At 43.4% G+C, this 13,948-nt stretch overlaps 1 protein-coding gene across 6 annotated transcripts in view; it reads right to left on the reverse strand.

Annotated features, from left to right (window-relative positions):
• The window catches only part of sbno2b (strawberry notch homolog 2b), a 61,669-nt gene that overhangs the window by 18,461 nt on the left and 29,260 nt on the right, over positions 1 to 13,948 (reverse strand). For 3 of the 6 annotated variants that reach the window (XM_085773874.1, XM_085773873.1, XM_085773872.1), the window contains exon 5: positions 325 to 498. In XM_085773874.1, coding sequence (XP_085630000.1) covers positions 325 to 498 — 174 coding nt within the window. Of the gene's footprint in view, positions 1 to 324; positions 499 to 11,549; positions 11,919 to 13,948 lie in introns of those variants that run through there. The other 3 variants (XM_085773878.1, XM_085773875.1, XM_085773879.1) reach the window with 2 other exon arrangements.

Genomic DNA, 13,948 nt, shown 5'->3' on the forward strand with positions numbered 1-13,948 from the left:
AATTATCTTCAGTATAGAAAACCCATAACCCTGGGTCAAACACAGTTGTAGTGTGGATCATCTTGAGAGGAATGACTATGAACACTGCTACATCATAGATCCCAAGTGGGGACGGCGCAGACATCAGCACTAATGTTTACAGAAAAAGCGGGACAATCTGATCATGGCCTGCTGGGGCTTGACGTCTACCCCTAGTACACCCACACATGCGATTAAAAAAAAAAAGAAGTCTGGGTTGCATAATAGTTGTAAGATGAGCTGTTGATTTGGCAACTAGTGTTTCTCGTTATGATGTGTGCATGCGTGTGTGTGTGTGCTGCTGACCTCTAGCTGGCTCTGTGCTGGTGTGGTGGTACTAGTGTTGACGTCCCAGAGGGTGGGCACTGTGTCCAGGTTATCCGTGCTGATGAAGGACTGGGCATCAGCATACTCCGACAGTGAGTCAGCCGGAGAGGAGAACAGAGAGTTTGTCGAGAGGTCATCAATGCAGGACAGGTCCTGGAGGCACAGAGAGACAGAGAGGGGGTGTTATTATTGCGAAAGTGACACAGGGATTCCTTAAATCAAACCAAGCCAGACGCAGCTTTCCCATCACTCCCTCTATCGCTGTGATTCATGGGAAAACAAAAGGACTATAAATCTTAAATGAATCTTCCGTATCAGACGAAGCGCACACCACGCAGCGGAGGAATAGTAAGTGTACACCACTGAAAGAAGAAACCTCTGAATGGAGATGAACCACAGACAATAAAAGGTGGCACATTCATGTGGGATTTCTGCCAAGGCTTCAATAAGGACCGACACCAGCGGCCAAACAAAATCTAATCACACACAGACGTGTGAGTGTGATCATGTAAAATGGAAAGCGAGCAGAATGAGAGAGTGCTTGTGTCTTTGTGTGTCATTTTAGCCGTGGCTGCCTTCCAGTCGCCCCTCTATTCATATCCTTTCCAAACCATTAGCATGCCATGTTCTTTAACCAGACCCTCGCTGGAACCCCCGGGCCCCCCAGAGACGTATAAACATGGATGTGGGGAGATAGGGAGTGAGTGATGGGATGGGGGGAAAACACATGGCAGACAAAGACAAGCTGAGCTGAGGAGGAACTATTTTTGGAAAAAAAGGCAGTATGGATGTCTTGGTTTTATTGTGTGTGGGTGTGTGTCTTCTCCAAGTCCTCGATGTGTGTGACTGTATGCATGTTATATTTATACTCTGTGGGCCAAGTGAGGAGTTTCCCACACCCACACGTTCCACTAAAAACCCTCCAGGGGATCATGACGCCTCCTTACACATAACCCGGTGGGTCCAGTGAGCTAATTCAGCATTTTCATTTCACTGTTTACGTCCCGAAAAAAAAGGGGCAGTTCCACATTTTTGGAAAATATGCTTGTTTACGGAGATGACACAACCTGCCACTTCCCCCTTGTTCCCAGTCTGTCTTTGTGCAGAGCTAAGCTAAAGTGGTGGCAGCTTCAGATTCAGCAGACGGACATGTGAGCTTTGTCAATCTTTTCACACCCAGCTCTCGGCAAGAAAGCGAATCCAGAAACGTTGAACTTTTCCCCCTTAAGATCCGGTTTCTGCTGTTGCGCACTGCTATTGCATAACATCCAAACAACACAACGCAGTTAGTTAACACAGGGTTCCCCCTAGAAAACTTGTTAAGCCCGGTGGTAGGGCGGCCCACCGGGGGCCAAGCGTGTGTTTTTGTGACAGGGGCCTGACCCTGACCATGGACTGATGGCAGGGCCCTGTAGGTAACAGATTCATTAATAGGTAGAATTTAGAAGGAGTGATTCCATAAGGCTTTAAGATCAATGTTAGTGTAGAAATTTGAAAATATTACCATAATCATGTCACATCTATGTAGCATATTTAGATACCATATAGTCTTAAGATTGCACTCTTGAAATGCTGTTCAACCAACCACAAAAATAAACAATTTAAATAAATAATATCAACTGTCTGCACTAAAAACCAAAAAACAACTAAGGCCTGTCAGTCCACCAGGCTTTTAATACACTGGTGGAAACCCTGGTTGACACATTTCTCTAACTGTCCTGTGTTGAAACAGCCTCTTACATGGTTGCTATACAGAACATACAGCTATTTTTATTTCCTGATAAAAATAGTGTGCAGGCACAAGAAGCACAAAGTGGGATTACAGCACATAATGACATTAGGCCTGAAGACGACTCTTAGAGGGAGAACAATAATGTGCTGCGAGAGCCCAAAGTAAAAAAAAAAAAAAAAAAACTGCCTGGAAACGGAGATAAATGATTAATTGTGGCGCTGACTCAAATCTCAACAATCCACTGCTACTGATTAATGTGGAGAAGCTGCGCTGGCTTCTGTCATAGCTGCGCATTAACCGTTGCTCACAGTTCAGCTGAAAATGTTTCGCAGGCGTGAGAAGACAAGATGTCGAGGTCTTACTGTTAACATGACTACATCATGTGGGAATGGGGCCCAGTGAGGTGGGTGAGCAGCAGGCAGACAAACACAGACCAAGCCCTGTGTGTGTGTGTGTGTGTGTGTGTGTGTGCACTCGCGGATACATGTTTATATTTTTGCCCTCTGACATTAGAGGAAGAACTCGCTGACCATAACATGTAGATGTTTGTGTTGGAAAGAGCGCTTTTTAAAGGGTACAGCACTCAGCTTATCAGTGCTTGCTGGTAGCTCGTCAACTCTTTCACCCTACCTTTTTCTTTTCCTTTTCTCCCTGTGTGTTCATGTGTGTGTGCGCTTGTGCTTCCTGATGGCAAGATCAGGCATGAGCGCTGAAAGCAGCCTAACAAAGATGATCTACCCTGCAGACAGCTGAATGGAACAAATGCCTATTTCTCAAATGACAGAGGGATGTAGTATCTACTACCCCTCCTAAACACCCTCCTCACCATTTTTGTTTTGTTTATCCTGTCAAGTTGTGTGTCTTTCCATCTCATCCTCTGCCCCTGTCTCACCCCTGTTCCCTCCTTTCTTGGTGCTCCTGACTATGGAGAGATGAGTAAACAAGGCTTGGAAAAGGGACGCTGTGTCACCAGAGTCCTCATTCCACAGAAACAGAGTTGTGGAAAAGCCCCAACATGTGTGTTTTACCATGGAAAACAGCAGTGTGAAGCACCAATATTGGATGAGCAAGATCAGTTGGGATGGTTAGTTTTAAACAGAGACCCAATATTTGGTAAAAAAAAAAAAAAAAAAAAAGGAACAACTACTTAGCTGTCATAACAACTTTCCTTGTAAGAATGGTTAGCTGTTATGAAACCCGTAAAACCTTAATGACTCCAGTGTGCTGCATCACAATGGATTAATTCAAGCTGAAGCTGAAACTTGTCCTAAATCAATTTGCTCTGCAAATATGTGAAATTGTATTTAGACCTGGGGGTCATTGCTCCACCCAGGCCATCCACATCATGTAAATCCATTTTACAGGGCAGGTGCTGGTGCAGTGTTGTTACTGACGAGGACCAACAGTCCTGATGCAAGAAGAAATCACAGACAAGTCGGCCACGTCTGGGCTGATGCTAACCCAGACGTGGCCGAGTTTCAGCACCGAGCTAATCGAGTTGTTAAGCGGAGCGTAACCGAGGCAGCAGTGTTTGTCCCCCGGCAGCAGCATACCCAGGGCTAGTTCATCTACCGCTCTCCAGACTGGGCCCTGCCGAGGAGAGATAAGGCTTGAATTCCAACTGCTCTGATGCTAATCTGGCTCCTTCCACAGCACACTGCCACAAAACTGTGAAACTTGTAATCCTGCCCCTCTCTCTCTGAAACCACAGACAAAAACTGGCAACCACCCATCATCTCTAGTCAATTAACATGGAAAAATCAAATGGACCTGCTATGACAAAAACCACACGTACATGCACAAAACATCACGTCACATTGTGTATCTTCAGACAGCAAACTGCATTTGAGAGTCTGGATGATGACAGTTCTCTGGTTATTGATGATTAGTGGAGGCAAACAGAAGTGAAAAAAGTGGCTGCAACAAGTTCCTCCAGCTCTTCAGAAAGCCCACAGAGCTGCAGGGCGGCTTGATGGTTGAAGACTGTGGTTAGCAGCTCTAAGAATCAGACCTGGAAAAATAGACTTCTACATATAAACCACCCACCAACAACTTGATGTATTTACAGTGTGATGAGTAATTTGAAACATGTTACTCGATACCCCCACCGCCTCCTTAAAAAAAGTACCAGAGATTCTTTTATCAGGAGAGAACATCGACAAACACAAATAGGTAAACAAATATTTCTCTGTGTTACTACTTTGAAGGAGACAGGACCAGCCATTTCTGATAGAACCATTATGATGACACTGGCTACGACACAGCCCTGTGATAAACCATACAAGGACGTCTAGCAGCCCTATATTTTACTTCATTTTCTAAACAATAATTTCCATCTGTCTGTGTACTTCTCTTTATCTGTCAATGTTACCAAAGCTGTTGGAAAGGAAAAATAAAGTTTCTGATCAGAAATGTCCTCCATGATAACTGCGTTGATCAGATAGGAGCCCTTCTTAAGAACATGTTGTTAAAATAATGAGCTCAGGGGATGTGGATGTGGCTTGTATTTCCTGATAAGCAGCATTATGTTACAATCATAGCCTCTGTAATCAAACTAAGAACAGGTTACGTTGTTTTTTCACTTGTTTGTTAGTCGTTGTAGTCCCTTGTAACTCCTGTGGTCAAATCCTCTGTCTTGTAATCCTCACCACCAGTGCTCCGGCCACTGAAGTTATGGCCAGCCACATTCCCCCTGCCATACATGTATACTGTCAGCTGCTCCGTTCACACGCATTTTCCTTGGCAAGATGCACATGATGAACAGTGTGTCGACACGTTTGTTGCTGGTGACATGATTCCTAACTCACTCCCCAACTTGAACAGGAGAGTGGACAATGTCTTGAACTAATCCGTGAGAGAAAATACTTTCCCTGCATCCAGTTGATGTCCCTGCTACATATCAGAAAGTAAAATGTCCCCATGCTATCAAAAAGCAAACTTCAGGTGTACACTTTTGTATAGTCCTAGCCACATCCTGTTAAACTCACTAACCTGCCGCACTGCAAGGCCAGACTGAGGCCCGAGGCGCAGGACTTTCCCCTCCCACTCACTGCCAGCTTGGCTGCTTTTCCAAGGCCAGGAAGTCACCCAGGCCTCCCACTTACCCCATCCACCCACCCACATGTACACACAAACACACACCTCAAATGACCTCACCATCTCACCCGTACGTTTCTGTCATCTGCTTCTTCTCTTCCCCGTATTTTAAACTCTATCCCCCTTGTTTCCCACCCCTCTCTCTGCCCCTTCAGCCACACGTTGTGTGTTTATCCTAGCTTTCGTTTTCCCACAGAACTCTGCAGCAGGAAGACGATCTATTTGACCCAACACTTAACTTTTCACTGATATCAATCTGTATGTTGTTTGACGTCTTTTCAGGAGATATAATCACCTGCTGCGCAGTTAAACAGGACAACAAAGGGATCATGTTGCAAACCCTATTGCGTGCTAAATTATGTGGAAAATTTACGCACGTACGGTATATTTGAGATTACTTCTGCATACTGTGGAAAATACTACTGTCATTTTTACAAATAATTCAGGAAGAGCTGTGGTCTACTACTTTACCACTGAACCCGCTTTAATCAGTATTACCATCTCCATCACTCATTAGTCTAAATATCTTTCAATAGTAATAATGAAACAATAGTAGCGCGGGGGCGGGGGGGCGTGTGGGGAGGGGGTTGAGTCAATTCACAACTACAAATACGTGAGCTATATAAGGCCAATAAAATGCCATGGCTCTTGTTTATAATGAAGGGGGCGTAAAACAACAGTGTAACCTATAGCACAAGCTGTGAGTGAAGAAGGTGCAGGGAGAGCGTCTTGTATGTGGGTGGGACGGTGGAACAGAAGGTTATTAAATCACCCACCCACCCCACCCCCCGACTCCTACGATCAGCTGATTGGAACAAGCCCCACCCCAGGCTCTCCCCTCTTAGGTCAGCTGTTGACCTTGTCCATACAGAACCTGATTGATGGCCCGTGTGTGTGTATGTGTGTTCTTTCATGGGGTGGGTCTGGGGCCAAGAACTGAAAAGCCACCACTGGTGTCTCTCTTTCTGTCTGGATTACGTTATGCCAAGCTGTCTGCATGTCGTACATCCCTCACATATCTGCTGGGCTGTGACTTTAATAGCACAGCTCTGAGCTTTTCTCTTTTCTTGACCTTCTCACAGACTTGAAGCAGGCACTGGCTTTTTTTTTTTTTGGCTAACCGGCTCTTTGATTAACTTGCTATTTAAGACTTACTTTGATTTCAATATTAAATTGATTTTTCATGGTGTGGAACAGAGCACAACAAGTGCTTTGTGGACAGTATGAGCTGTCGTAAACATAAATCTGTTTGAATTGTAAGAGAGCTTTGATCGGGGAGCCCCTCTGTCAAAAAAGCCATCGTGTTTGTGTATGAGCACACATGGGAAGTTTCAGATCTTGTTTTGGTTTATAAAACACTCAGGTCTGACAACCTTTAAGTTAAAACTACATTCAAGCATTTAGTCTGTCACAGAAAAGCCTGCACCAGTGCTTCACCTGGCAGAGCACGCACCATTAATTTCCTGTTTCTGTCCTGTTGCGTCTGTCACAATAAAGACAAAAAAAGTTTCAAAATATATATCTACAACAGACTGGAAAAGTAAAAGTCTCTGTTTGAGACAGCTGTTTCCTGGGACCATAACCAACACTAATGCTAAAAGGCCTCTGGCAGTTACATCTTATACTCAATTTCTTTTATTTGTTTGTTCCTAAAACACAGATTGACTTCGCCTGACACCCGGGATGAAATTAAATTTGTAACTGGGCACAATGAAGAATGATCATTTCATTGGATTTACAGCTGTAAAGTCAAAAAAGAAAATTATTGAGTCATCCTTGTCTACCCCACAGACAGCCAAGTCTAGCCGATACCAGACCAACTATCCTGAGCCAATCAAAGCGGTATAACCCCGTCCAACAAGCTCCTGACAGGCGGGCCTTCATGCGGTGCCAAGTCTGAGTTAAACAAGCCAGGGACAGCGTGCTGCTTACAAGCCTCCTGGAATTTTCCAGTGTTTTCGGATGTTCTGGGAAATAAAGGAATGCCATGTCGAGTGTCCCAGCAAGCAGCTGAATGACGTGTGTGTGTGTGTGTGTGTGTGGAAGAGGCTGAAGCTTACACTGGGCTTACGACTTTTAATAAGCCGATAAATAAATCTACCTGGCAAATTCAGAGTCTTTCTTCAGCAAAGAGGAAGAAGCAGAGTGAAATGTGTAGAACAGGAAAAGTGGAAAAAAAAAATCTAAAAAGGCTGAGAGAAACCGGAGTAACAAGGGAAATTTCATGTGCTGTGTACATGGGGTGGTGCCAAGAGGAAGTCACCCACCACCGGGTGCCTTAAGGATGAGTTGGCATACACAGAGGCGCTGCTCGACAGTTTAAACCTGCATCTTGAGAGAGAAGAAAAATAGAGCTGATTTGCTTTCAGTAAACCGTGATAGGCTTCAGACAGATTGTGACATTTGTGACATTTAAAAAACAAAAGGAACACAAAAAAAATGACTCACAGTAACAGTAATTGTGGGGACGTATCTGTGTTAGTGTGACAAACTAATTGCATGTGTGAGCCAGCATCTTCGTGTTGAGAAAAGTGGATGTGAGGGGAGTGTTGACGCAAGATGACGTCTCAGTGATGCAGAAATTTCAACACAGCATACCACACAAGACTTGCAAAATGGGTAAACGCTGTCATTAGTAACAGTGTCAACATGGCTTGGAGAGCAGAAAACTTTATTAAATGTTGAGTGAAACAATGTGACTGTGTCCGCTCGTCATAATTGAAAAGAATACAACCATCGCCCTCTGTACTCATTCAAAATTATATGATCCTTAAAAAGCTCTGACATAAGGCAGTGTTTTTACTAAATCTTATTTTCACTTGCGCCATGTGGCAGACATTTGACGACATGGAGATTTGCGAGCCGTATAAAATCAAGAACACAAACTGCGTATTCAAAGTTTCTCATCTGCAGTTAACTTGCTCTTGCTGGCTTCTGACGTCACTTTAGCCACACTTCCACACACCTGTGGTCAGTGGACTTACTATCACACGGTGGGCTGCTTTCCCACAAGTTTCTGATTTAGTCCTTAGTCAGTAATCCACTGGAAAGGGGCGAGGGGATTTACTCTGTTACCATGGCCACAGTGACCAGTCCAGGACACAAGATCCAGATGCAACAACATGACAACTTTTTTGTTGACTTGTGAAAAATCTGACATAACACAGCGGCATCTTAACTCCTGTGACAAATTAACCTTTAATAATTTAATTTAATAAAATAATAGGACATCTTCGGCATGCACACACACTGAACACAGGTCACTAGTTCATTACAGGACAAACATAGACACATGTATAACTACAGGCAAATCTATGTGCCATGTAACATGTATGGCTTTGGAAAGGGAAAGAAACTGGAGCAATTCACGCAGTTGCATGCAGACACAAGGAGAAGAGAACAGCTCCAGCTGGCTAGCAGATTTGAACCCGGGACCTTATCACTGAGATGACTCTGCTTCGCACTGAGCTGCAGCTCGGCAATAAATCTACCTCTATCTCCTTTATTTGAGACTGTAGTATGAATTCTGCTCTTTCAGAATTTCGTACACTGTGGGTTGTACACTGTTTGTAGTGAAAGAGGGCTTACGTCGTAAATGAAAAGCAGCTACTGCTATGATTTTGTACGGACAATTTAACAATGTATTTTACTTTTCAAATAATAATAATTTTAAAAAAAACGTAATTAATTCTGGCTGGAGATACCTTATTTAACTTGAAAAACAATGACGGGGTGGGGTGGTGCGTGGCGCAGTGGTTAAAGCGCCCGCCCCATATAGAGGCTACAGTCCTCAACGCAGGCGTCCCCGGTTCGAATCCCGCGTCGGGCAGACCTTTCCTGCGTCATTCCCCCTCTCTCTACCTCCCCCTTTCCTGTCTATCTCACTGTGCTATCAAATAAAGGCAAAAAAGCCAAAAAGTATACTTGTAATAACAATGATGGGGTGTCAAGTGGCGCAGGAAGTGAAGCGGGTGCCCTGTGTATAGAAGCTACAGTCCTCGCTGCAGGCGGCCCCAGTTCGAATCCCGCATCGGGCAGCCCTTTCTTGTATGTCATTCCCCCTCTCTCTGCCTCCCCATTTCCTGTCTTTTAATAGTTCTATCTAATAAAGGCGTAAAAAGCCCCTAAAAAATAAGAGAAAAAAGAAAAATAATGACCAGAACATACTTAGAATTTTAAAGAATAGTGGCAAGAAAACATGAATGCAAACGGTGTATAAGAAAGGAGGAATCTTTTTCAGGCAAATGAGCAGAAATCGTTTGTTAACAGTAAAACCAAGTGATCCATAACACCTGACAGTCATCCAACTGCGTGGGCTGTTTTCTGTCTCTGACAGACCAAAAGGATTTGCCACATATCCTGCATCTTAGTAATAGTGAATTTTAAAGCCGACAACAATTAACCTGTAAAATCACCGTGTTGTCTTTTCAGCTTGCGTCATCCTGTAGTTTTTCAAAAGGTTGCCATTCAGTTGGCACTGATATGCGATACCTGCCAACTAAGCTATCAGGCAGGTTTAATCATTGTATACACGGTTAGATATTGGTCAAGATCGCATCGCAATGCATCGCATCGCATCGCAATGCATCGCATCGCATCTTGCATCCATCCTTTGGCTTTGCAGCGTAGGAAACCTGCACCCATCCTCTAGCTTCTTGCTCACCCATTCTCTGCACCACTCATCATCAACCCCCCTCATGCGCTAGCTCATCCTAACCATCACTGTTTATTCACTTCCCGTAAGCTGCACGCCGAGCCGAGGTCATGCTTGAGGTTTAATGCAATACCAGGAAACTGACAACATGTGCCCAGCGAAAGGCAGCCAGGGAACATGTCAGTGGTCTTTAAACAACACGCTTCACCATTTCTCCTGTCTGTTAAACCAGTGTCAGGTATGATGCATTAAAAAGGACTGCAGCTTTCACTAAACATGTGTCAAACTGTGACTGTCCAAACTCCGGACATAAATGTTGCATGGAACAAGGACAATATATTTTGTTCACCCCAAACACTTTTACACCAGAAATGCATCAAGAACAGTTCTCTAAAATGTACATAAACAGGAAGACTGAGCACGACAAGCAAAACCTCACAAAGTGTTCACATGAGCACCTGTCCATTACGTTAGGGCAGACTTGAAACGTTTCCTTCAAGGCTGTAAAACATACTTTGTGACATAAGATGGTTAAGAACACAATGTTACATGATACTGATGTTTAGATCTAACTATTGATGTTATGCAGAGACACAAGCAGTCAGCCAGCAGCTTGCCTGAGAGAAGCTAACAGAGGCAAATGAGCCCAGGCAACAGGATCATTTGTAGCCGAAGTTAATCGCCCAATAACAATCTATTTCACTGGCACTGAGCAGCTGATACAGTGTAATGATTAACAAAAATCACAAGTCATCATCTCTTATGTTTTTTCAATTTAATTAGAAAAACACAGCTTGAGGTATAAACACTTATCCTGTGATTTCTCACATTACTTATGGTGAAGAATGCCAACATGGTGAGATGAGCATATCAGCTTAATCAGAAACCCTGTGAAAATGGGTTCGACAAGCCGCACGCTAATAGAGTCATTAGAATGATGATGAGTTTCCACCGACACTGTGTAGTCTAATGAATGAAAAATAAATAAATAAACACCCAATGCTGTTCTATTCACAATGAAATGCAACAATGGGCATATTTAATAGCCACCCACAACACAGACAAGAGTGCTATTTAGCCTGACAAGATATCAGGTTCGAGCACTTACTGGAAGACAGCAAGGAATGAGGCAGACAATCATTTGTCATAGTTTGTGGCTGGGAAAGAAAGTCTCAATGGTGCACCGGCTGACTGACCGGCACAATAGCGTTCCCAGCACATTAATTCACAGGTCTGGCAGGTTTACTCTCTATACTGAGTCTAAAACCACAGCCTGCATTACCTTAAATGACATTTCTCTCTTTCAGTTAAGAGAAGGAAAGATTAGTGTTGTAACCAGATATTAACCAATCACACCAAGAAAGAAACTAATCAGAGAACTTCTTGTAAATGTACATTTTGACACGGTTCCACTGTAGGCCAAAATCAGAAAAATACAAAGAGAAGAAATATCACAGGCCTCCCTTGATACAGGGATGTTTTCAAAATTCATTCAAGGAAATAACAAGTTAAAGGACGGCCATAGGTAATAATACAGTTCTTATGCCGTTCTCATAGAGGACAATAAAAATTATTTCCATTTGTCACAATTCCTCTTCAACGCTTTCCAACTACTGCCCATGACGTCACAAATAAAAATACTTTTCGATATAAAATGACTAAAAACCCTAACACAACAACACTTGAATCGGCGTAATAAATGTCAAAAAGAAGCAAACAAACCTTGGGAAGTGGTCGTCCCAGCTGTGAATAAAACTTAGTCCAGAACTGCATGAGAGACATGGGTCCAAACGCTGCACTATGGGGAGGGGGGGGGATTAAAATACACACACACATAAACTCCTGCTTCACCTTGGACTCTCACTAGCCCTTTCCCAGTTCCTCAACACACACATCTGCCTCTGCCGCAGGTACGCTCTGGGCAATGAGCTCACACATACAAACTCTGTTGCTCTCACAAACAGAGACAAGGGCAAGGCTAAAACATGCTTCCTGCTTCGCTAGGACAGTCAGGCATTTGCATAGAGGGCTTAGTCATAGTGTTTGAGGACTAGTTCCTCACCGCTCAAAAAAGGTGGTTGGAGAGTGAGTGAGAGAGCAGAGGAGGGGAGGGGAGGGGAGAGGTGGGGAGAGGAGGGAGGGAGGAGGGGAGGAGCTTTCAGGAAATGATGCTTTTGTTGGTAAGTGACTAGAGTTACTGGCAGTCGGGCCCATTTTACTGTACATGGTGTAACTCAACCGCATTTGTAGTGTAAACAGTTTTGTGCTCTGGACCTGGCCGCTCCTCACACCCAGCTGCTCACTGCTGTGTTTAATGGGCTTGGGCCACTATTTAATGATCATTATATTTAGAGATTGACTCCGTGGCTGGCTGCTTGTCTCATGTCATACTCTGCTCTTTGTCTTCCTATTTCTTCTGCACAGGCTCAATTTCAAGTCTGCTATTCTTGTAATGATTAGCGATTAATGGAATGATCTACAGTAAAAGCTCAGGGGTGCAAAGGCTGATAAGAAGCAACCAAAAGAAGTTGTCTTTAGATTATTTGCGGGGTGAGCTGCTTCCACTGATCTCGGCAGGTTCGAGTTGTCAGATAGCCTGTCAAAACATTCCCCTGTTTATTCATCTCGGAGAGTCTTCACATGCTCCTCCAATAGAGGCTGTGCTAAAAACATTACAGACAGCTGAGAATAACAGGACAGCTGAAGTGGTTAGAGAAGTGTTTTAACAGGTTGCAAATGTGCCTATTCAGAGAGTCTTTTAAGCATCGGCCAGTACTTCTATCTGTGCGCAATCACAAATAAATATCGCAGATGGGCATTCCTGCTTACTGGAACCACAGATATGATGGTTAAAAAAAAAAAAAAGGGATTCTGGGAATCTGATGGCAAATAGGTTATTCCAACAAATCCAAGATGGTCATCAAAGACCATGTTTTAACCATCAGCTTTTCGAAAAGAATAATATTTACTAGCCACAAATGAGGAAATTTGTTGTATTTAAAAACAAGAATAATGCAATTTATTTCTCCAGTGGGTGGAATAGATGGAGGGGTCCATTTGCACACCCAGCTTCCAGGAATAATGATATCAAGCCGGCATCGTGAGGTACTGTAATGTCCATCTCTGCTGGACTGACGGAGAGTCAGACTGTCAGAGACGCTGTGGCGCCTGTCCATGGTGTCATCATACGAGTGGGAATCCTCTGAATAATGTGTGTGCGTGGGTCACTAGGGGGAGTTTAATCATTAATGAGCTTTTGTGCAACGGTCAAACTCTCAAACATACACACCTCTTAGCATCACAGCCTAAAGAAAGAAAGACACATCCACTCGTCATGACTTCACTCACACACAATCACAATTAATGTACAAACAACACTCAGTCTTTGTCAGTTGTTTTCCATAAACCTGTTGACAGTGTGTAGTGTGCAATGTGTAATGTGGCTACCTAAGGTCACAGACCAACACAGTTTGTGTAGATTTAAGTCATTCTGAATTCATTGCCAATTCCGATTCTGATTTCAGGCGTTATTGATTTCTGATTCCAACACAACTTCAGCACGACGTGCTAGGATTAGCTTACTCGAGTCGCTTGGGTACCTGTGCCATGCTGCAGGAAATGCTCTGCAATATAGAGAAACTTCTGTTTTATTAAATAAATACACACTTAATTACACACTTCTTACAAAATGTAGGACAGACAGAGGTTGAGCCATCCAGAGCTAAATTAAAACTCCTCAGATCGGGTGGAGCAAACAAGGAAAACATAGCACCTATTAACTCCTCAAATTAACCTTTAACTTCCTCCTAAAGTAGGCCATCCAAGTGACTGTGTGAGAGTGTCTCTTACAAGGAAGTAACCGAGAAACACCAACTGATTTATATCATGGCATGGTTGAGGCAAGCAATAAGTCAAGAAAAACAAGATAACCTTCTATGCCAGTAAAATGAACCTCTGTGGCAGAACACCTTTTGGTTTCTCTCTTTAAATTCTTCTTCAAATAGCTTCAGAGTATATGGAATTATTTATTCAAATTATATCAACTGTCTGGCTCCATTGTGCATGCATACTTTTAAGCGACTTCCTCGAAATTCTGCACAACACATTTTGTATGTTCAGAG

This window comes from Trachurus japonicus, chromosome 4 (assembly GCF_045865225.1).
Source record: "Trachurus japonicus isolate A0001 chromosome 4, Traja_1.0".
Taxonomy (NCBI): Eukaryota; Metazoa; Chordata; class Actinopteri; order Carangiformes; family Carangidae; genus Trachurus; species Trachurus japonicus.